This window comes from Macaca thibetana, chromosome 6, assembly GCF_024542745.1.
Source record: "Macaca thibetana thibetana isolate TM-01 chromosome 6, ASM2454274v1, whole genome shotgun sequence".
In the NCBI taxonomy this organism is placed as follows: Eukaryota; Metazoa; Chordata; class Mammalia; order Primates; family Cercopithecidae; genus Macaca; species Macaca thibetana.
In genome coordinates, this window is record NC_065583.1 from 11671447 (window position 1) to 11693479 (window position 22033).

Sequence of the window (22033 nt, forward strand, 5' to 3'; positions counted from 1 at the left end):
AGACTGGTTGTGCCCTGTGCATCGGAGGAGGGGTGGTCCTGCCACGAATGTCCCAGACTCACCTGCGACATGTGCACCACCTCAAACCAGCGCAGGATCCCCGGCAGCTTGTATGCGGTCACGAAGGAGGTTCTCTCAATCCACATGGACTGTCCATGGGCAGGGGGTGGCAAAGGCGGGAAAGCAACACACACATTTATGAAACCTGGGTATCAGAGAAGCTTGGCAGAAACCCAGCCAGGTCCCCAGGCCTCCCAGCTACCCAAAAGTAGAATAAATATTGCAAGACCCAGAAACACGCTCTCACCTTACCCTTAAGAATTCTTTCCCAACATAAACTGTAAGCTCTCCCTGGACTTAGGCCAAGTAAATTTTAACCTCGGTTTATTAGCAGTCTGAATTTTTAGGCAATATTGAATGTATCCATTTGTTTTCTCGGGGGAGGGTTCCCAGTGTTCATTAGATTCTCAAAGAGGCAGTGGCTCCAAAAATATTAAGAATTACAGTCCAAGCCAAAGAGCTGAGACTTGGAGACACCTCCTTATGCCAGTCTTGTTTGAATCCTAGCTGGACACACACAGAGGAGACTAGCACTCAGGGGACAGCGATGACTAAATTGCTGTGACCTCTTACTGGTGTTTGCTGGAAGGTTTGATTTTATCAACACCCCTTCTTAGCCTGAGGGTTTCTACCTGCTGGCAATGCCTGAATGCCCTGTGGTTGAAAAGGTGCCTCTGACATGAGGCCCGGGTTCTGTATTAAAGGGAAAAAGGCTCAAGAAATAAGGGCACAGGCCCTAATGGAAGAGACTGGGGAATGGACATCATGGTATCCATGGAGGTTAGCTTTATTTTCTCTGGCTTTGGATCAAGTTCCTTCCCATTCTGAGGTTGGCTGATGCATGCTCTGGTTCCTCCAGGCGGCCCCAGGGAATGATCAAGAGTAGGGAAGATACTCACGGCAAACTCATTCTCCGGGTCTACGGTTCCCCTGCGCACGGGCCGGGAGTAGTGGAACCTTTGTACGTAGTTGGATTTGTAGAAGCTGAAAGACAGGAAGAGGCTGAGGCTCCTGGTAGCTATGGCCGGCTGCTGACACCGGATCTGACCCTGCACTGTCCAGGGAGGCTCATTACAGTAAACTTCAGGCCTAGTAGAGTCCCTTGTGGTGGCATTTAAAATCAAGGTCTGTGCTCTGGGCTCCATAAGAGTGACTTTTGCACAGGCTTTCCTGACAAGGCAATTTAGAAGGTAGACTGGTCTTATGCCCCTTTGAGAACATAGTACCCCTAGACTATCCAGGCAATTGGAATTCTAACACTGATGGTCTAGGTCATGATTTCCTGTGATCCGCAACAAAGGAGCTGAGGTCTGAGCCTAATTTCCCAGGGGTGTCCTCAAAGGATTTCTTTAGGTGTCCCAGCCAAACCCCCAAATCAGTCTTCTTGAATCCTTGGTGAGATTCTAACATCAGGGCCAGCAGAACACCGTGCTAGCTGCATAGTTATTGTCCCCTGCTCATGGGTGCCTGTCTGAGAAGGTGAGAAGGTGAGGGGAGGCTGAGACCCAAGCTGAGCTCCACCTGCTCTGCTGTGGCACTTCATGAGGCTGCTGGGAGGGGCTGCCTGTCCCTAAAGGGTCCTTCATCTTGCAAAGCAGATCCTGTTTCTGACTGTCCCACCCAGAGGGGAGGACCTACTTTAAGACACTCAAGTGCTCCATTAGAACTTGGGCATGGGATGGGGGGAATGAGCTGGGCAGCTGGGAGGCATACAGCCTTGGGTCCCTCAGAGGCCCCACCTTGTGGCCTCATCAGTGACTTTGCAATCTGATCCAGAACAGGTGGACATCAGCCTTCATGGCACTTCCTCTAGTGTACCTTTATCAGAGCCGGAACACACCATTGTCAATGTACAACCTTCACACGTGCTGAGAAGATGTCCCTCTGGGAGCAGGTGCTCAGCATGGCCAAGGTCCCCTGTCTCCACCCTGCCTATCACTTGCTCAGTCACACTCTGTTTGTGGACTCCCTGGGGCCACTCTGAGATCAACCTGAGCAACAAATAGGCTGAGTGCATCCAGTTGAGCAAATGCTCAATGCTTGCTGAGGATTTGCTGAGCCATAACCCTGGCCCTCCCATCCTTCCTGGCTTCAGCCTTGTCAGGGGCAGAGCCCAGCTAATTGGAGGGTGATTCTTTGCCCAAGAGGAAAACGGGGGAACAAACTGGCTAAGATGGAGAAGGAACTAGAAAGACACTGGGGTCTGTTCTGCCACCAGCCCAGTTTGGTGGTCCCAATGGGTTCTCTTCCCCATCCTTCTTCCCTGTGGACAATGAGTCTTACTTTATAATCTGGTCAGGCACTGGCTTATTCTTGAACCTGGGGTGTTCATCCAAGACAGGCTGGACAGTGAAGCACTGGATGTCTGAAATCCATGTAGTTAAGGACTTATATCTGTTGGCTGCAGGGACAGTTTTAAGTATAGCTGGTCCTTGCTGAGACCTTCCAGTCCAGCCTTTATGGAGCCACATTTTTACTGAATGATGAACCTCAGGTTGCTGCTGCCCACTAGGCACTAATGACTAGTTAGTTACTGAGGTCCTTATCAGTGCTGTCACCTTGCAACCTTATGCCAGGGCTCAGCCCCTATAAACAGAGTTGGCTAGTGGTGTTTAATCATCATCATTGTTATATTATCATTAATAATAATACCATTGAATGAATTTATAGCTCTCAAATCAATTGCAGAGTACATCTCCTCATGATTTCATTTGATCTTCTCAATTCCACTGAGTGCATTATTAACCTAAATTGTCCCCTTCAAGGCCAGAGAAGCCAGGCCACTTGTTGAAGGTCACACAACTTGTAAGAACAGATCCAAGTTTGTATTCAGGTCCTTTAACTCTAAGCTCAGAATTCTTTCACTCTGGACTCGCTACTCAAAGGTGACCCTCTGACCAGTAGTATCAGCATCACCTGTAAGTTTGTTAGAAGTAGAGACTCTGGACTATCTGAGAACCAACTGAGTCCGGATCTGTGAAAGATCCTTGGGTGATACATATGCATGCTAAAGTTTGAGAAGCACTGCTATAGAATATGCAAATAAATGTCATTTTGCACTCCAACTCTGAGAATTTGAAAGCAACTCCCTGCAGCAGGATGGTAAGGAGCTGTGTTCAGACTCAGTGGAAAACAGTCCCATGGTGGATGAGTGATGTCTGCAACAGGCCTAGATACTGGAGAGGCACTATGTGGGTCAGACCCTTGTCATGCCTCTTCTAGATCTGTCTTTAGTCCTTTTAAGCTGACAATATGGCAAACTGGATGAACAAAGTCAGCGGTCACTGGTCCCATTCCTGACCCTCTTCCCTTTCCCTACCTCCCATTTCTTCTTTACCCACATCTTTTATCTAGGTATTCAAGGTCTTTTCCCTCTATTCTACCCAATGACCACCATGACTCCAAAAAAATCTTCACCTGGGCCTGACATGTCTGCCAACTAAGGAATCAAGAACTCTTCCGGCTAGCATTCAAAGCTAGGCCAACATGGCCTTCACCCATTTTTTCATCATTATCTGGATATCCAATGGATCCTACTACTCCCTTTCCTTGGAACCTTTTCCCTCATCAGTATCCCTCTCTTGTGAACCCTTTGGACAGATGTCAAACACCACAGTCCATGAAGACAAAATTCACCCTCCAGTTGGGAATTGTTTTCTTTCCTTTGGCTTTCCACAGCCTTCGTCTGTGCTTCTCTTAGGATATACCCTCCAGCTCCCTGTTGGCTTCCTCCTCCCCCTAGCCCACCTCACACCATCCATTCCTGCCCAGATCGTGAGCTTCTTCATGGCAGAGACTATGGTTCTTTCACACATAAGAAATGACCAAAACCTAGTTCCAGATTAAATTGAATTGCCTCTCTCTGATGAACTTACTCTATGCTAATATGTTAGGGTTTTCATTGATTTACTTCTGATGCCTGTTTCTGCCTTAAATAGATTTCTCTTCATGAGAGAGGAAAATGTTTAACACGAATGAATAAATCTCAGTGAAAGTATTTCTACAATTTTCAGGAAAACCCTTTTCTTTCTCAAGCCATGTGGCCAACAGCCTGCTCTGGGAAGAAAATCACTCTGGATTAAGTCTAGGGCAGGGGTTGGCAAACTATGGTCCTGTGGTCAAATCTGGTTCACTGCTTGTTTTTGTAAGGCCCAGAGGCTAAGAATAGTTTTCAATGGAGGGAAAAAGAGTATTTTGTAACATGTGAAAATGATAGAAAGTTTAAATTTTAGTGTCCATAGAGTTTTATTGGAACACAGCAATACCTGTGCATTTTTGGGTTTTCAGTGGCTGCTCTCCCACTACAACAGCAGAGCTGAGTAGTTGTGACAGAGACTGCGTGGTCACAAAGACTAAAATACTGCCCATCTGACCCCTTCCAGAAAGTTTGCAGACCCCTGTTTTAGAGAAGGTTCTAGGTCATGTTTACTGATCTTGGCCACTGGTCTTGGCCCAAGAGGAGAATCCAAACCTGTCCTGGGGAAGTCTGCGACATGAGTCCCCTGAAGCTGTGCCAGGAGGATGGCTGGTGAGGTTGTTATGCCACATGCTGAATGTATGCGTGGAACTGGGGCCCCAGAGGGCTGGGCAACTGCAGACCCCCTACAAAGAGACTTTGGCTTTCAATGATTGTTCCCTACTTGGATACCTAAGTGAGAAATGAGATCTGTCACCCTCTCAGACTGCTTATCAGCTTTTTCGCAAGTGAAGGCAAGAGAAGAGAGCATTAAGAACTCAATATTTTGTCAAAAAGCAGGCCTGGGTTCCAATCCCAGCTCCATCACTTCCTAGTTGTGACCTTGTGCAAGCTGCTTAAATTCTGTGAGCCTCAGTTTTCCTATGAGCAAAATGCAGAAAGCAATAATACCTAACTTGTAGAAGTATTGGAGGGTAAAACAACAATGCATGTAAAATGCCTAGTACATGGTAAACAGTTAATAAAGAGAATGCTGTTCATCAATCTTTTAAAAAACAATGGTGTACCAGAACATAGGTTTTCAGACAGACAGATCGTGAGGTTTAAGTACTGGTTCCATCACTAACTAGCTTTGTAACCTTAGGCAAACCACTTTACGTCTCTGCCCCACATATTTCTTCTCCATGAAATAGGGAAAATCAACACTCCCCTTAGAGGGTTTTATAGGATATAAAGCCCTCAGTTCCATGAAAAGGACAGTTAGCAAATAATAGCCCTTCCCCTTTTCTTTTGTACCTGCCTCCTGGCACTGAACCGGGGGAAAGCTATGTCCCAGGAACACGTACTCTCTCCCTAGCCTCATGTTAAAAGGCCACAGAGCTGTTCAATCCCAGGAGGTCCACTTAGAAAGGCCTTAGAACTAATCCCATGTCTCGCCTATAACCAGACTCATATTTGTAACTAGCCCAGCCCACCACCAGTTGCGTTTCCTCCTGCAAATAACCATGATAGAGCAGGTACGCAGGGCAGGCAAGCATAATGAAAAGGTTACAGATGAATATTTACCACTGGAGAGAAGAATATTTGGATTAAAGTACAGCAGACTGAGCAGACCAGCCATGCAACCTGTTAACCCCATTTTAAACGCTGTAACTTAATTTGTGCTAAAGGGTGCAATGCTGGGAGCTAGGCTGAGTTAATGCTCTCCCTGGCTCAGCAGTTGGCCGTATTCTTGCATTTATATGCTCCCTACCATGCGAATCCTGTCTGTTGCCCAACAGCAGCTGCTGGCCTGCTAAACACCATGCTTGGCCGCACTGGCACTCACTTATACTGCACCCTAGCATCACCCCATGTGACTTCTGTGTACTGTGTACTCCAAGCGAGCTGGCTGCTTCTCTGCCTCCTTCCTCCCTTTCTCTATTTATTTATCTCTTTTCTTCTTTCCTCTTTCTGTGTTGTTTCCTTTTCATTTCTATTAATCAACAAATATTTACTGGGAGTCCCTTTGTACCAGGCACCAGGGAGAGGGGGACTTAACTGCAGGGAGCAAGCTAGGGCAAGCATCTTCCCTCATGGAGCTTACATTCTAGCTCGCCTCCATGCATGTTTAAAAAGTGCCAGAGATAAAGGCAAATTGAGACAGATTTTCCAAGGAAAATGGAGCTTGAGATACCAGGGTCATGAAGAGTTCAGAAAAGGCCACATTTGACAATAGAAAGGCCATGGCAGACCTCTTCCAGAAGGTGACGCCAAGCTAGGGTCTGATGGGTAAGAGACAGCTAGTCATGTAAGGAGCTGAAGAAGGGCACCCCAAGCAGAGGGAACAGAGAATATGAATGCTCAGAGGCGGCAACAAGCTGGGCACATCACAGGAACAGAAACAAGACCACTGTGGTCAGAGGGATGTGATAAAGGGAAAGAAGGATGGGGAGTGATGACGCTGAACAGGCAGGCAGGGGTCAGATCATGGATGGCCTTGCAGGCCTTGCTTAGCAGTTTTGATTTTATTATGATGGCAATGTGGCATCATTTCAGTTCGTGGAGACTGCTATGCTCCTTACTGCCTAAGGCCTCTGCACAGAAGCATCCCTCCTTCTGTCTGGGATATTCTCCCCACCTCCTGCTAAGCTTTGGTTGTTTGTCATCTCAAACGTCCCCTTCCTCAAGGATGCCTTCTCTCCTTTCCCAACCACAGTACTCTGCATGGCTTCCTCGAGGCACAGATTATATTTTTGTAAATAAATATGGAATAGAGGAGTTAGTCACTTAATGCCTCTTTTAGTTGCTACACTGTAAGCTCCCTGAACGTAGGACCATTTTGTGAATGAAAATCTCCAGTCCCTTGCACCTTGCTTAGCATAGAGTAAGGGCTTGAGAGTATTCAATATAAGAATGAGTGAGTGAGTGAATTAATCAATGCATACAACATTTACGATGTATTGAGATGGGTTCTTTGGATCTCATCTCGAATATTTACTGGGAGTCACTCTGTAACAGGCACCACGGGAGATGGGAACTTACTGCAGAGAGCAAGCCAGAGCGACCACGGAGTTGACATTCTAGCTCACATTCATGCACTTTTTAAAAAGCACCAAAGATAACAGGAAATGGAGACAAAATTTCCAAACCAAACAGAGCTCGAGATACCAGGATCATGAAGAGACCAGAAAAGGATCCAAAGAACATGGATCCAAAGAACATGTTGCATGTTCCTGCGACACGGCACCATTGCAATGATTCTGGCAGCAGCTGTGAGCTCTAAGGTGGGTCTTTGTGGGCTGCAGCCCCGGCAGGGCTGCTCAGGTCTGGCCCATTGGCTAGGGCATTCTCCAAGGATACACTGGCCTGGAGCATTCTTCACATCATCTCCCGGGGCAGAGGTGGTGTTCATCTTCTCTGCATTGGGGAACTGGGTCATCAGCTGCATCTGGAAATCTTCTCTTCGCTCATACTCCTTCCCGCGGTAGATGAACACTTTGTTCTGCAGAGAAAGGATGCTCATTAGAGATTTGGGGACTCAGGTATGAAGAAAGGGGCCAAGCAAAGCTGGGGAGCTTGTAAAATGACCACAGTCTATGGGGACCTCCAGTGCATCGCTCTCCTCTTGGTTTCCCTACAGGGGGAAAGGAAGAGCTCAACTCACTGACCTAGCAGAGGCCATCACTACTCTAAAGAATCTAGAGGAAGGGAAGATCATGGATGCTGAGAACTTTCTTCTTACCATCCTATGTACAGTTTCCAGAATAATTACTCACTCAGGTTTCACTGTGTCACACCCACTCTCCTATATACATGGCCACAACATTTCCCCGTTGCCTGTAATGGACCATGTGGGCTGGACCTGTGGGCTGGAAGGACTCAGCTTTCATATCCTCATCACCTGGCTTCTGGCTCTAAGCGTGTGAAAACACAGTCTTTATCCTTCCTCACCATGTTCGTCTCTTATAGACCAGTGGTTCTCAACTAAAGGTGATGTCCCCCAAGGGACGTCGGCAGTATCTGGAAACATTTTTTGGTTGTCACAACTGAGAGTGGGGGATGCTACTAGAACCTTCGGGGTAGAGGCTAGGGATGCTGCTAACATCCTACGATGCACAGCACAGCCCCACAATGAAGAATTTTCAGGCCCAAAATATCAATAGTGCTGAGGTTGAGAAACTCTGCTCTAGACGTCTGTGCCATCCATACTGCCTAAAATGGCCCCTAAGTTCTTCTATCCAAACACACATCTGTCATTTATCTCTACATATCAGTGTTTCCAAACCTAGCTGATTGTCCAAGGAGCCTAGAAGACTTTTAAAAATTCAGATTCCCAGTTGGGCGCGGTGGCTCACTCCTGTAATCCCAGCACTTTGGGAGGCCAAGACAGGCGGATCATGAGGTCAAGAGATAGAGACCATCCTGGCCAACACGGTGAAACCCTGTCCCTACTAAAAATTAACTGGGTGTGGTGCTGCCTTCCTGAAGTCCCAGCTATCTGGGAGCCTGAGGCAGGATAATAGCTTGAACCCGGGAGGCAGAGGTTGCAGTGAGCTGAGATCAGGCCACTGCACTACAGCCTGGGCGACACAGAAAGACTCCGTTTCCAAAAAAAAAAAGAAAAGCAAAGAAAAAAATTCAGATGCCCAGGGCCCACTCCAGACCTGCTGAAATGGAATCTGTGGGAGTGGGGCCCAGGAGTCTGTACTTTTAACAAGTTCCCCATGGGATTCTGATGTACACGCAGGTGTGGGAAGCTGCCTCTACTTCCTCCATGAAGCCCGCACCCCTCTCTGCAACTCATGGCAGTCACTCCTGCAGGCCCACCCTCGCCTCCACATCGATTGTCGATCAGTAACTGTGAGTGATTTATCTCCTTGACTAGACTAAATCAAGTGAGGTTGGAGACCAGATTTGCCATTTCTGTTGTATTTCCCTTACCCCAGAATTGAACCATAGACTCCCAGACTGAAGGCAGCCTACTGGTGATCTAATCCAATTCAACACATGATGGGTAAATAAGCCACTACAGCAGTGGTTCAGAAACTGTGCTCCAGGGACACCTGAGGGTCCCAAGACCCTCTCAGGAACCACAAGATCACACTGTTTTCACAATAACATGAAAGTTTTTATTTATCCTTTTCATTCTCATTCTCCCATGAGGGTACAAAGGAGCTTTCCAAGGCTGCGAGATGTGTGATCGCAACAGATTGCAGAAGCAGACATGAGAATCTAGATGTCTTAAGTCAGACATTAAAGAGATTTGCAGAAATGTGAAGCAATCTCGTGATTTTCACTGATTTTTTTTATTGGAAAATAGAGGTTTTTTCCCTAAAATTGCAGTTTATGTTAACATGTAATGGGTTTATTATTGCTGTTTTTATTTTTTTTAATTTTATTTATTTTTTGAAACAGGGTCTCTCTTTGTTACCCAGGCTGGATGGAGTGCAGTGGCTCCATCATGACTCACTGTAGCCTCAGCCTTCTGGGTTCAAGTAATCCTCCTGTCTCAGGCCCCAAATAGCTGGGATTATAGGTGCGTATCACCACACCCAGCTAAATTTTGTGTTTTTTGTAGAGACAGGGTTTCACCATGTTAGCTAGGCTGGTCTTGAACTCCTGAGCTCAAGTAATCTGCCCACTTCAGCCTCCCAAAGTGCTGGGATTACAGGCATCAGCCACCATGCCTGGACCATTTTTGTATTTTCAAATAAACGAACACTTTAAAAAACATTTTCTTAATTTCTCACGTGGTAAATGTAGATAGAGATTATCTTTATACACACAAGTTCTTTGGGGTCCTCAATCATTTTTAAAAGAGAAAGAAGGTTTTGAAACCAAAAGGTCTGAGAATGACTGCTCTACAGTAACTCCTGGCAGCAAACCTCTGCCAGCAAACGTCCTCCAGCCACTCTTTGAACACCTCATTCCAGTGACGGGAAACTCACTACCTCACGAGGCAGCCGTAGTTGCTGTGTAGTTAAAGAAACACAGTAGATGAGAGATGTTGGTGATTAGGATGGGAGCATTGACTGGGGAGTCTCCTGGGGATGGGGGCAGCACTCAGGGAAGAGCACCGCTTCTGAGCACAAGCAAATCCTCAAAGCATAGAGGGACCGCTGAGATGCCGAGGCCCCGGGGCTCTCGCCTGGTGTCCAAGTCACCCTCAGACTCACCCGCAGGAAGGAGGGGAATCCCTGTCCGTAGTACCCAACAGCAAAGTAGTCTGGTTTGGGCCTGAGGATTTTCATGATGCTTTCATAGAATTTTGCCTGCTGGATCTAAAGGAAGAAAACAAGGTTTGTTGCAACACAGATGTGTATCAAAGGCACATTCAACTCCAAGAGGCCTTAGTGAAGACATTATTATACCAGAACCAATGAGCCATGTGCACATATTTGTATATCTGTGCTATGTCTATAATCACAATAGTAATAGCTACATTTACAGTATACCAGGGACTGTGTTAATCACTCTACCTGCACTAGCGTGGTTACTTGAATCATCCTTGTAGTAATCCCATGAGTATCTCCATTTTGCAGATAAAGAAATGGTATCTCATAAAGCAGCCAGTAAGCATGGAGCTGAACCCAGTAAACTGCATCCAGGGTTCCCATCATTGCATCTCTGCTCCCACCTCCATGCACACTTGGGCATGGATTTGTGAGGCTATAGAATGAATAAATGTCCCCGGATACAGATGTTTTCCTGTGCATGTATACCTAAGACATTTCATCTTTTCTAAGAGGTGTGTGTTTTCCATATTTTAACATCTCTGGAAACAGTCTGAATCTTACTTTACACCTAATGGCATCTTATAACTGCAGTTGGCTCTGAAGGAATCATGACATGGCACAATAAAAAGAATGATGTATGATCGATGGCATCTTCCATTTGATACAATCTGGAAGATACATGTGGATCTAGACAGATGCCTGTGTGATGTGGACTCTGTGCAGGCAAGTACACATACATTAGTGTGTGTCTGAATGTATCCTCTGTGTGTGTATGTGTGTGTGTGTGTGTGTGTGTGTGTGTCTTGGGCATAGGCATTGGCGAACATCTATGTGGAGGTACACGTGGGGTAGGTATCAGGTGTCTCTTGGTGTGTGTATTTGCATATCATCTTACAAACAGTGAAAACAGTTAACAGCTCAGTTGTTTTTAACAAGATCACCATACCTTCCCCCAACCAAAAGCTATCAATCCTTTTCTAACATTCTGACTCTGTAAGTCGCTGGCCTGGCCTCTCTAAATGGGCTAAGAGGGTCCCTGGGGTCCTGCTGCGCAGGCAGCCAGAAAATATGTGGGGAGTGTGGGTGGGAGGGAAGCAGCCAAAAAGTTCTGCATTTCCCTGCAGAGTCCAACTCCCCGCCAAACCCAGGCTTCTGCAGTACAAGCAGGATCAGCTGGGCTGGCTTCCCCTGCTCTCCACTTCCCCCACCAAATCGTGAGCATCGATGCTAATGGGAGTAACCAGATGGGGAGCATTTTAATGTGATTTATCTGTTAATCAGAAAGCACAAATTTGTGTTTTTATTTAATTGGTTTAGTGATTTGTGGAACTTTTACTGAAAATGTAGCACAGCGTTTATTGGGGCTGTGGCGGCGGCGGCAGTTGCAGCCCCACGCAGGTACTCAATGCTCCCTCTGAGATGCTGTCACCGAAGCATTTCCCCACGACATCTCTCTTTGGAAATACTCCGAACGGGAAGGGAGATGCTCAGTACAGCCTCGCTCAGGTCCTCCTTCCATTCATTTTCTATTTCCCCAACCCCGCCTGGCCCTCATCCCCATCTCCCCAGGATCTTGGGTGAGCTGAGGCCCTGAGCACCCAGGCTGCAGGGCATTCAGCCTTCCCAGGGGATGCCTTACCAGGTTCTGGCTGAGCAGCTCATAGTCAAAGATCTCCATCTCGTACTGTTCCGCCAGCTCCTTGCACAGACTGATGGCCTCTTCCCACATCTACAGGAAGGTCACAGGGACAAAGGTGAGGCAGCACCTCCAGGTTTGCAGAGCCCTTGCTGAGGAAGGGACCCCGGCTTAGCTGTGCTTCCTGGGACTGAGTGGAAACCTCGCTCTGATCCAGACCCACCCCCCATTCAGAGGGATTGGGGGGCTTCCTAGAGAGGACGACCTTCCTCTGGCCTCTCACCTGAGTTTCTTGATAAATAATTGAGCAGGCACAGATGAGGCTAAACCCTTTAATTACGCGCTCTCTGATTCTTCACAACCACTCTGAGAGGTAACTGACACCATCTTCATTGTCCAGGTTAGAAACAGAGGTTCAGAGAGGCCTGGCAACCTGTCCTGGGTCAAACGTCTCACTAAAAGCAGAGTCGGGATGCAAGCCTCCGTGTGTGTCTCCAGGGCCTTGCTCTTCAGTCCTTGCCTCCCACATGCTCGTGTTTAGTGAATGAAACCTTTGATTCCCTCACCTCCTCAGAGAAGTATTGGCCCCCTTTTCCAAAGATAAATGGTTCACAGAGAAGTGAACAAGGTGGCCCAAGGTCAGAGTTTCCAGGGACAAAGTTGGGGCCAGGCCCCAGTTCTCCTGATATGCAGTCCTGGGATTCTTCTACTCTGCCAATCCTGACACTTTTTATTGGGATTATTTGACGTGTGGAAGTAAGGAGTCAGGTAGCATAGAGGTGGGAGGGGTGGTGCTAGAGTATTAAAAAAAATTAAGACTTTTTATCCCTAAACACAGTGGATACTTCTCTTCTCTGTCTTAGACGAGAGTCAATAGATCACGTCACTCTCTTAGACCGAAGGAGGTCAGGATGGTCTGCAGAGTCAGGGGAGATGCAGGGCGGACCGGAGGCTGGCAATCTCAAGGGATACCCATTACATTTCACCTTCAGTTTAAAATGGAAAATGCACCTAAATGGAGAAGCTGGGGGAGGTAGGAGGAGGAGAGAGGGGAGGTTGCCAATATGCAGTGTGAGCTGTGTAGCAAAAGTGCTCTCTCTGCATCCAAGCATAAAAATAAATAAAACCAAGTGCCGAGTGGAGACGCCACGGCTGTAAACCCACGGACAGCTTAGCAAGCAGCATAAAAATGCTTTATGTGCTAGGAGGAGGAACCAAGTGTACGGGCCAGGCTGAGGTTTTCTCTTCACCCTGAACCAGAAGGTGGGGGTAATCCCCCTGGGCTGAGGCCAGGGGACTGTTGGGCTCAAGTATAGGTCTTTGTCTACTTGTCACTGTAATATGAACAGGGAGAAGAAAGGCTCTCTCCATGGGTTAAGAAATCACTAAGAGACCAGGGAAGCGTCGGGGCAGGAAGTCAGGTGCCTGGGATTTCCTCCCAGTTCTGCCTGTGTGGCCACTGGGACCTCCAGCAGTCACTGATTTCTCTGAGTCTTACACATTCATTTTTAAGCACATGCTGGGTTCTGGGCATGGTGTGGTGTGCAGTAACGAAACAGATATAAAGATGGACAAGACAGACTCTGCTCTCATGGAACATAACTGGACAAAGTATATACATCAATAGATGAAATCGTTTGGTTTTGAGCAATTTAGAGGAGTCCGTCGGGTGATGGAGAGATGAACTTATGGAGTAGAAAGCCAGCATGTGTGCCTGGAGCAATGAGCCTCCCTGAGGAGGTATGGGGAAGGAAAGCTGACGGGGTGCTGAGGAGTTTGGGCTTCCTTCTAGAAGCTTTCATAGCAGCGACTTTCAGGGTAAGCCGTACCCATCTGCTCCCTCCTCTCTGCTCCCAAAGTACTTTGGCACCACCCTGTTCCCTTGCCTTTTTCCCTGTCATTGCATAATGCCAAAGAGCAATGCAAAAGAGATTATTATTGGCATGTCTGTTTTGCCCACTAGACAGTAAGTTCTTTGCGGCTGGGGATCACGCCTTTTTCCTCTCTGCTCAGCACAGAGTGCGCTGAATTGAATATCTTGCTGAGGACAAAGCTCAACATGTACTTTTAGGCTCTCACACTGCAACCTACTTAATCAGCTGATAAACAAATAGTAAGCTCTGACTTGACACCCAGCAGGGCAGGAGGTTCAAGGGATGGCAGCATCTCTGCCCTCAAGAGGCTTATAATTGTAAATTATGAAAACAGTGCTCTCCAACTGCTTGAGTCTTGGGAATTTATAAGCCCTTCCACAGACATTACCTCATTTTATCTTTCCAGAAAAGGTAGAGGGATCCGACTAAGACAGATGCAATAAACTACAGCGACAGGACAGGCCCAAATTAAGTGCTAAATTACGTCCTGATAAACTGTAAGAGGTCTTGCAATGCAGAGGAGAGGGAGGGCTGCAGGTAAGCCAGAGGACTCAAGAAAGGCTTGAGAGAGGAAGTGGTGGAGTAGGGTAATGATGACGATTACTGACATTTCACCAGCTATTACTATGCACTAGGTCCTACGCCAGGTGCTCTACCTGCATTTTCTCACTCTATTTCACAGCACAACTAGAAAGAAGGTACTATTAGTATTTCACTGTTATGGGTGGGGATTGGAGTCTCTTAGGTCAAGGGAAGGGTAGGTGGTAAAGAAACAAGGATTGCAGCTGGGTCATCTGGCCCCAGAGCTTGAGCATGTGGCCACCGATCTATGTTCTCTATAGGGTGCATGGAAGTTTTGGGGCTGGTACTTCCTGAAGGTCCACCAGAGGCTGGAGCTGGGCAGCAGCTGGTCTGGCCAATCTCCTGACCCAATACAACCAAGCATCCTTGCTGTTTAAAGATCAAGGGTGACAGTGCATGTCATTCATCCATTCAGTTCATTCATTTATGAATGCCCAGTGATTAGAACAGAACCTAGGACACAGGCCTACATATTCACTGGAGACTTTCTAGGTTCTGTCCTAGTCACTGGGCATTTAGCAGTGGACAAGACAAGTCTCTGATCTCATGGCATTCTAAATTGGGGAGCCAGAAAATAAACAAGTAAAAGGAAAATGAACAAGATGATGTCTCATAGGAACAAGTGCTTTGAAGAAGCCATAAGGGTAACCTGGTGCAGAGGTGCTGCTGGTTTGTCTAGTGGTGGTCAGGGAAGGCCTCCTTAGCATGTGGCATCTGAGTGAATCCCAGCCTTCCAGTGGGCAGCTATGGTAGAGGAATGCTTCCAGCTGGGAAAAGCAAGTACAAAGCCCCTGAGTTTGAAAAGAGGTCGGCATAGAGCACGTGAGCAAGAGGGACCCCAGCAGGGATGAAATGAGAGAGGCAGCCAGGGCACAGCTCATGTGGAGCCTCATGGGCCATGGGAGGGATTGTGTACTTTGTTTTAAGTAGATTGGGGGAGCCATTAAGAAATTGCGAGCAGGGGAATGGCATAATCCAATCTATGTTTTATGATCATCCTATCTTCTCTATGGAGGATGATATGTTGGGGGTAGTAGAGGAAGCAAGAAAATTGTGTAGGATCCATTGCAGTGCCCAGGTGAGCCATGTCAGTGCCTTACATGGAGGTGGAAGGAATGGAGATGCAGAGGAAGTGGAGAGAAGTGATCAGAGTTAGGATTTGGAGGGATATCTGACAGAGCTGAGGATGGATTGGATATAGGGTTTGGGAGGGAACTACCCTTCCAGTGGCCAGGGTCCCCACAGAGAGAGGGCGGCAGGGATAGATTACCTTTCCTTTGTCAAAGTAGCCTATGATGATCTCGTAGAGCGTCTCCTTGAGCTGCCGGTGTGTCTGGGGGTGTTGCTGGCCCGTCTGCATGACCTGTGATGCACACTGCTCATCCGACCACTGCAAAGAGAAGACACAGGAAGTCACACAGGGCCAGAGGCTGCCGAGAGCAGGTGTCTTCCCAGGATTAAAGGCAGGAACCGCACTCCCCACACCCTGTCCTTTCGGTCTCTCCTTTCTTGAACTCAGCTTACTTCTGGAAACTTGGGGTACCACTGGAGAGGCTGCCCTTTTGAGGCATGAGTACCCAGGATATTTGGAAGTTGCCCTCCAAGCAGCACTAATGTCCCAAGTTCCAAAACAGACAAATGAGGGGACGTGAAATATTAAAACCACAGTGATTAGGAGTCCGATGAAGCCCTGCAAACGCCCTCCCCTCTGCTAGCTTCCCCGGGGCCTGTCCTGGGTGCCAGTGGTCAGTCAGAGAGATGCCGGGCTGCAATTTCCACTTGTGAAGCCTCCTGATTTTTGTTGAGTTGCATTTATCTTACTCTTTGTTGGCTCTCTGTGTGCGCTTTGTAGGGATTTACTTCGAACCCCTAAGAAACATGCTCCCAGCTCTCCCAAAGCCAAAGGAAATCATTCTGATTTTTTTGCCAGCTACAGCTAAGTTCTCAACAGAAGGAATGCAGCTCAGTGGGCATGCCAATGATTTACTGTTAATAGCAGTTTAGATATTATATAAAACTGCAAACATATCTCGGAGGGGTGTTGTTGTTGCTAAATGTAAAGATCACTCAAAACCACATGTGACTGGGGAAGCAGTGCAAAAAGTACCCTGCCAGCTCAAGAGTTTGGAGACACAGAGCAAAACAAAATGTATTTGGATTATTCAAAAAACTAGCCGGGCGAGGTGGCGGGCGCCTGTATTCCCAGCTACTCGGGAGGCTGAGGCAGGAGAATGGCGTGAACCCGGGAGGCGGAGCTTGCAGTGAGCTGAGATCCGGCCACTGCACTCCAGCCTGGGTGACAGAGCGAGACCCCGTCTCAAAAAAAAAAAAAAAAAAAAGTATTTGGATTCTTCTTCTTTTTTTTTTTTTTTTTTTTTCTTTTTTCACTCTTTAACTTGCTGTGAGGCCCTGTCAGGATCCCAGAATAAATGCCCTTCACCCAAAGTGACAGTACCTTGAGAAGCCAAGTGTGGAGAAGGAGCGTGTAGGCAGCCTCTGTGTAATTGTCACAGTCCAGGTGAAGATCGCGGAGTTTGTACAGGTACCTGTTTGAGGGAAAATATGCTGAGCTACCAGGCGCAGTGACAAGGAGACACCTGGCAGGGACAAGCAGGAGCCCAGAGAACAACTGGGTACCTCTCTGGGTGGCAAGAAAGCCCTCCTTCCTGGATAACCAGCCCTTTGTGTGGGTGATAATGACAGCACCTAGTGTGTGTTGGGTACTTAGTGCATGCCAGGTACTGTGCTAAGTATTTTAAATTTCTTAGGTTACTTAATCTTTATGACAACCCTGTGAGATGAGTCTCAGGAATTCCTATTTTCAGATGAGAGAACTATGGCCTGGACAAGTTAGGTGCCATCCCAGATAACATGCAACTTGATAATGAATGTTCTGGCCAATGCAATATGACAAGCAAGAGAAATAAACAAAGGAGAGCGAGACAATTTATCTAGAGTTCTGTGCTAATAAACAGAAGAGTCAGGACATGATCCCTACTCTTAATCATTGTGTCATTGCAGGAGTATGAACAAGCCACAGCAGCTGTAAGGGACAGTTCCCACCCCTCTCTACAGAGTTCTCTGGGTGTAAGTAAGTGCATTTTTTGGTAATGAAAGGAAGTGGATCCGGGCTGGAGAACAGATATTCACAGGGAGACCTTGAGCTGTCAGTAGGAAGAGTTAGCTATTTGACTGCAGTCACATTTTAACTTCCTGTCCCTTTGAAAAGTGAGATCCCAGTTATGAACCATGAGACGGCAATATAACTGAGGGGTACTGAGGATGGGAACAAGGACAAAGGCAGGGTGCTTTGAAAAATTCTTAGATAACTGATTCATAATAGGTATTAAGGAGTGAATTAATTTCTCTGTGCCTTAGTTTGCTCATCTGTAAAATGGCAACACTCATAGAACTTATCTATAAAGTAACTGGGCATATAAAGGGCCAAGGAGACCATGTGTGTCTTACAAAAGGCTCAATACATGACAGCTCGCATCGCTGCTAAGAAATGCAAGTATGCTCTGAAAGTGATTAGCCTGTAGCTGGCACTGAGCAGCGGCAGCTGTTATCTATTATCACTGTGAACTAGATTCCTCTACAAAACATTCTCTCCTGCCACCGTTGGAAACAGAATCCAGAGGCAATGAACCACTGTACTGGTGACTTGAATATCATTAGGAGGATTTATTTAAACCCAACTCTAAGTAATGTGGTGAGGGGAGATGCTGATTTCTTCCTGGGAGAGGAGAGGCAGGGGATGCCTGCCATGGTGCCAGCATTCCACCCTGACGCAGTCTCACACCAGGCAACACAGGGTTTCTCGGGCATCTCCACTCAACGCGTGTCTCAATGCTCAGATTTATGTTCCTTTTGAGAAAAACGTTTTCTGCACGAAGCTCACTAAAGGAGCAGCGAATGTTCAGGGTTCCTGGCCACATAAAACGGGCCAGTGGGACAAATGTAGGCCGCCTGAAATCAGGGTAGGGACCGCCAAAGATTTTGAGGCAAGGAATGGTCACCTAGTGGTGATTTGATAGCCGCTGTGCTAGGATGCCCTGTCAGTATTTTGTTCATTCACTTATTCTTTCAGCAAAGCTGTACTGGGCATCCAGGCTATTCCAGGCCTTAGAGATAAGCAGTGACAAAAGCAGGCACTGTTCTCAGGGTTTGGGATTTAAAGTCTAGGAGAAGAGACAGGCATGAATCAAATCATCAGATACGTAACTGCAAGAACACAGCGATGATATGTGTTGTGAAGGAGTGGTCTATGGTACTAGGAGAGCAGCCTTTATCCAGGTGGGGAGAAGAGAGGCTTCTAGAAAGGTTCCCATGGCAGAACAGTTGATCTGAAGGGGAAGGGGATGAGTTGGGAGAGCTTCCCAGGCAGAAACATTCATTCGTTCATTCATTCATTCATTCATTCATTCATTCATTCAACAAATGGGTGTTTTATTATCATGTATTTTTATCAATTCATCATTCCAACAATGCTATTAAAATGAGAAAACTGAGATCCAGGTTAAAAGAGCCAGAGCCAGAAGCAGATTTCAGGCTCAGTGATTTCTGCTTTCACAGATGCAGCCTTTCCACTCTCCTCCCGCCTAATGTTCTGCTAATCAGAGTTAACCGTGAAATTGCACATGACCTCCATGTAGACAGTTTGGAATTTAGAAACATCTGTGTGTGCATACATAGCTTAATTCTGCCTTATCTCCTCCTGCCCATCCTCCATGCCTCAGACCCCTAGATGGCTGAGTTCAAAAAACTTGGGGAGAGCAGCCCAGGGGAGAGCTTCCTTGCTACTTTCAACTCCTCCTTTGGCACCCTCTCCTCTTCCTTGTTAACTCAAGGGTCTGATGATCTGCTGCAGAACCCAAAAGAAGACACCCTAATAAAAAGAAGACATCCCCCAACCAGGGATACAAAACTCAAGCACCTCCAGGTGCCAGGTGCTTGAGTGAGGTGGGCGGGGAGTAGCACAGTAGGGAATAGAGATGATGTCATGACGACAATGTTCCAGCCGTGTCCAGAATGGCTGCCACCACCCAGTTCGGCTAACAGTCATCAGAATAGGACGAGGGCCCAGTGTTGTCATGCCTTCTGAGTTTTCCAGGAGAAAAAGGAAATTTTGAATTTTATGTAAAATCTCCAGATTTTTAAATTTTGGCAGCCAATTAAAAATGTTTTTAAATATTCTGCCTGCCAAACAGAACAGATTTTCAGACTATACCCTGTTTGCTGTCTAGACAAATACGGTTTTCCTAGATTACTACGGGCCTTAAATTTCCAAAGCTTGTGGAGGTCTGGGATTTGCCATCTGTGTTTCTAAAATGAGAAGGGGAGAAACAAGGTTGGATGGAGGAAACCATGGGGCAGCCATATTACTTATAGTACTTCATTTAATCATCAAAACAGAAGGCAGGATGGAAACATTCTACAGGTAGGAAAACCTCAGAAAGATGAATTTATCCAAGGTTACAGAAAACGCGAGGCAAGGACTGAGGTCCTTCAGACCCTAAAGCTTTGTGCTGCTACAATAAGGTATGATTAATGATGTTATAAATATCCCAAACTCAGGACAACCTGTAAAATTATTTTTTTCTCCAAATGATAGCTCCTATTTCTGGAGTAATGCTAAACTAGGTACCTAGATATATCTTTCATAATAGCAGAGTGAGTGTAGACTTAAAGTCTCTGCCCTCTGACAGAATGTCACAAAAGCCCTGTAAATACCTTACTCCTCAATCTTCTGGTTGACTCTACCTCAAGGGCTCCAGTCTCATAAGGATGTGCATAAAGGTGTATGTTCAAGAATTTTGTTGTTGTGGCCGGGCGCAGTGGCTCACGCCTGTGATCCCAGCACTTTGAGAGGCCAAGGTGGGCAGATCACCTGAGGTTGGGAGTTCGAGACCAGACTGGCCAACATGGTGAAACCTCATCTCTACTAAAAATACAGAATTAACCAGGTGTGCTGGTGCATGCCTATAATCCCAGCTACTCAGGAGGCTGAGATAGGAGAATCCCTTGAACCCAGGAGGCAGAGGCTACAGTGAGCTGAATTGGCACCACTGCACTCTAGCCTGGGCAACAAGAGTGAAACTATGTCCCCCCCACAAAAAAAAAAAGTTGTTATCCTTTTTATTGTAGAAGAAAGTTGGAAACAACCTAAATGTTCAACAATATAGGATTGGCTATATAAATGATGGTATATTCTGGAAAATAATTTTATAGTTTCATTAAAAATGATGTTGATATACATCCATCGATATGGAGTTCTTGTCAAGTTAGAAAAAGCAAAGAATAAATTACAAGTAATATAAAGCCATTTTTGCAAAAAATATGTATGCATAGAATTCAATGTATATACAAACATAAAAGGTCTGGAAATATGTATGGATTATGGGAATTTATTTCATTTTTTGTGTTGCTTGCCTGTATAAGTTTATTTTTGTTTTATAATAAGTACATATTTTTATTATAAATAAAAGTAACAATACTTTTAAAATTGCAGAAAAAAATATGAGATTCTGAGAAAAACTGGCAAAGGAGTTCTCTGCTCCAGGCTAATGTCCCCAAAAAACCCTTCATGATATATTTAAATAATATCGTTTAAATGCCTACAAGGATGCAGACATCATGCATCTTCGTATTTTTTTTTCCCCTTCAAAACTGGGCTAGTCAATGGTCTTACTACATGTCTGGACTCAGGCTTCACAGTAATTTATCCAAGGTCAGCCCTGCAACAGTGCAAATGCACCCCAACAGCTCAAATCACAAAGTATTCGCTCTTCAGGAAAATACGAGCTGTGGGAACAACAGGACAGCGTGGAAGGCCTAGACGATTTCAAGTGGTTTTATGGGAGAATGAAGGAGTTGAATCTGGAGAAATTGACAGGAATCACAACACAGGGGGCCTGAATGTCAAGAAGAGAAGTTTAAATTTTATCCTGAAGGCAGCAGGGGCCATCGATGGATACTGAGCAGGAAAGTGACACAGCAGATCTGGATTTCAGAAACTATGAATCTTACCTTATGTACATCTCCTCTCTGTTGTTATCTTTGTAGAAATTCTAGATAGGGGAGGAAAAACAATGATGAGTGTTGTTCTTTGCAATGTCACAGAGGTCAAGGGTGTGGTGATGAAGATGAGAGGAAGATTGCTGTTTACTATCTGGGTACCCTAAGATAGGAATAGGAAATTTATTATCCTGGATGCACCAAAGATGCATCAAACAGCCTCACTGGAAGATTCTGCTTTGAAAGTCACTTCCCTGACCCTTAGACTACAAAGGAACAGAGGACCTGATGTGTCTCAGCCATCACATATCAGGAGGTGCAGATCAGTTTTTGGCTGCATTGAGAGGTGAGCTGCCAAGACTGGGGTAGTCTACTTTGACCAAGTCCACGTTGAAAGGCAGCCCAGCTTGAAGTTTCGAAGCTCAGGCCTTGCACAGGAAAGCACCTGAGTTGGAAAGTGAGTGACAGCACCTCGGTAATAGTAGGAGATCAGAATTCCTGATAGTGCAGAACTATCAGGAGTTATATGGGATTCTGTAGCCAAAACATTTAAACTTGGCAATACATAGGAATCTAGGTCCCTATTCCAGCTTAGGGGCCATTTACACTAGTAGTTACCCTGGACTTCACCACCAGAGATCCTAATCCCGTGGCATTTTTTAAAACAAGTTCTTACAGATTCTGAGCCAGTTGGTCCTGGTCCAATCCCTGAGCCATACCAGGTGCATAT

General features: G+C 46.2%; 1 protein-coding gene across 3 annotated transcripts in view; it reads right to left on the reverse strand.

Moving 5' to 3' along the window:
* DOCK2 (dedicator of cytokinesis 2) overlaps positions 1-22033 on the reverse strand; it is a 433847-nt gene that overhangs the window by 25204 nt on the left and 386610 nt on the right. For all 3 annotated transcript variants that reach the window (XM_050794630.1, XM_050794631.1, XM_050794629.1), the window contains exons 36-44: positions 21316-21356; positions 16742-16832; positions 15557-15676; positions 11834-11923; positions 10135-10239; positions 7319-7460; positions 2344-2425; positions 960-1044; positions 63-149 (exon numbers count right to left, since the gene is read on the reverse strand). In XM_050794630.1, coding sequence (XP_050650587.1) covers positions 63-149; positions 960-1044; positions 2344-2425; positions 7319-7460; positions 10135-10239; positions 11834-11923; positions 15557-15676; positions 16742-16832; positions 21316-21356 — 843 coding nt within the window. The remainder of the gene's footprint in view (positions 1-62; positions 150-959; positions 1045-2343; positions 2426-7318; positions 7461-10134; positions 10240-11833; positions 11924-15556; positions 15677-16741; positions 16833-21315; positions 21357-22033) is intronic.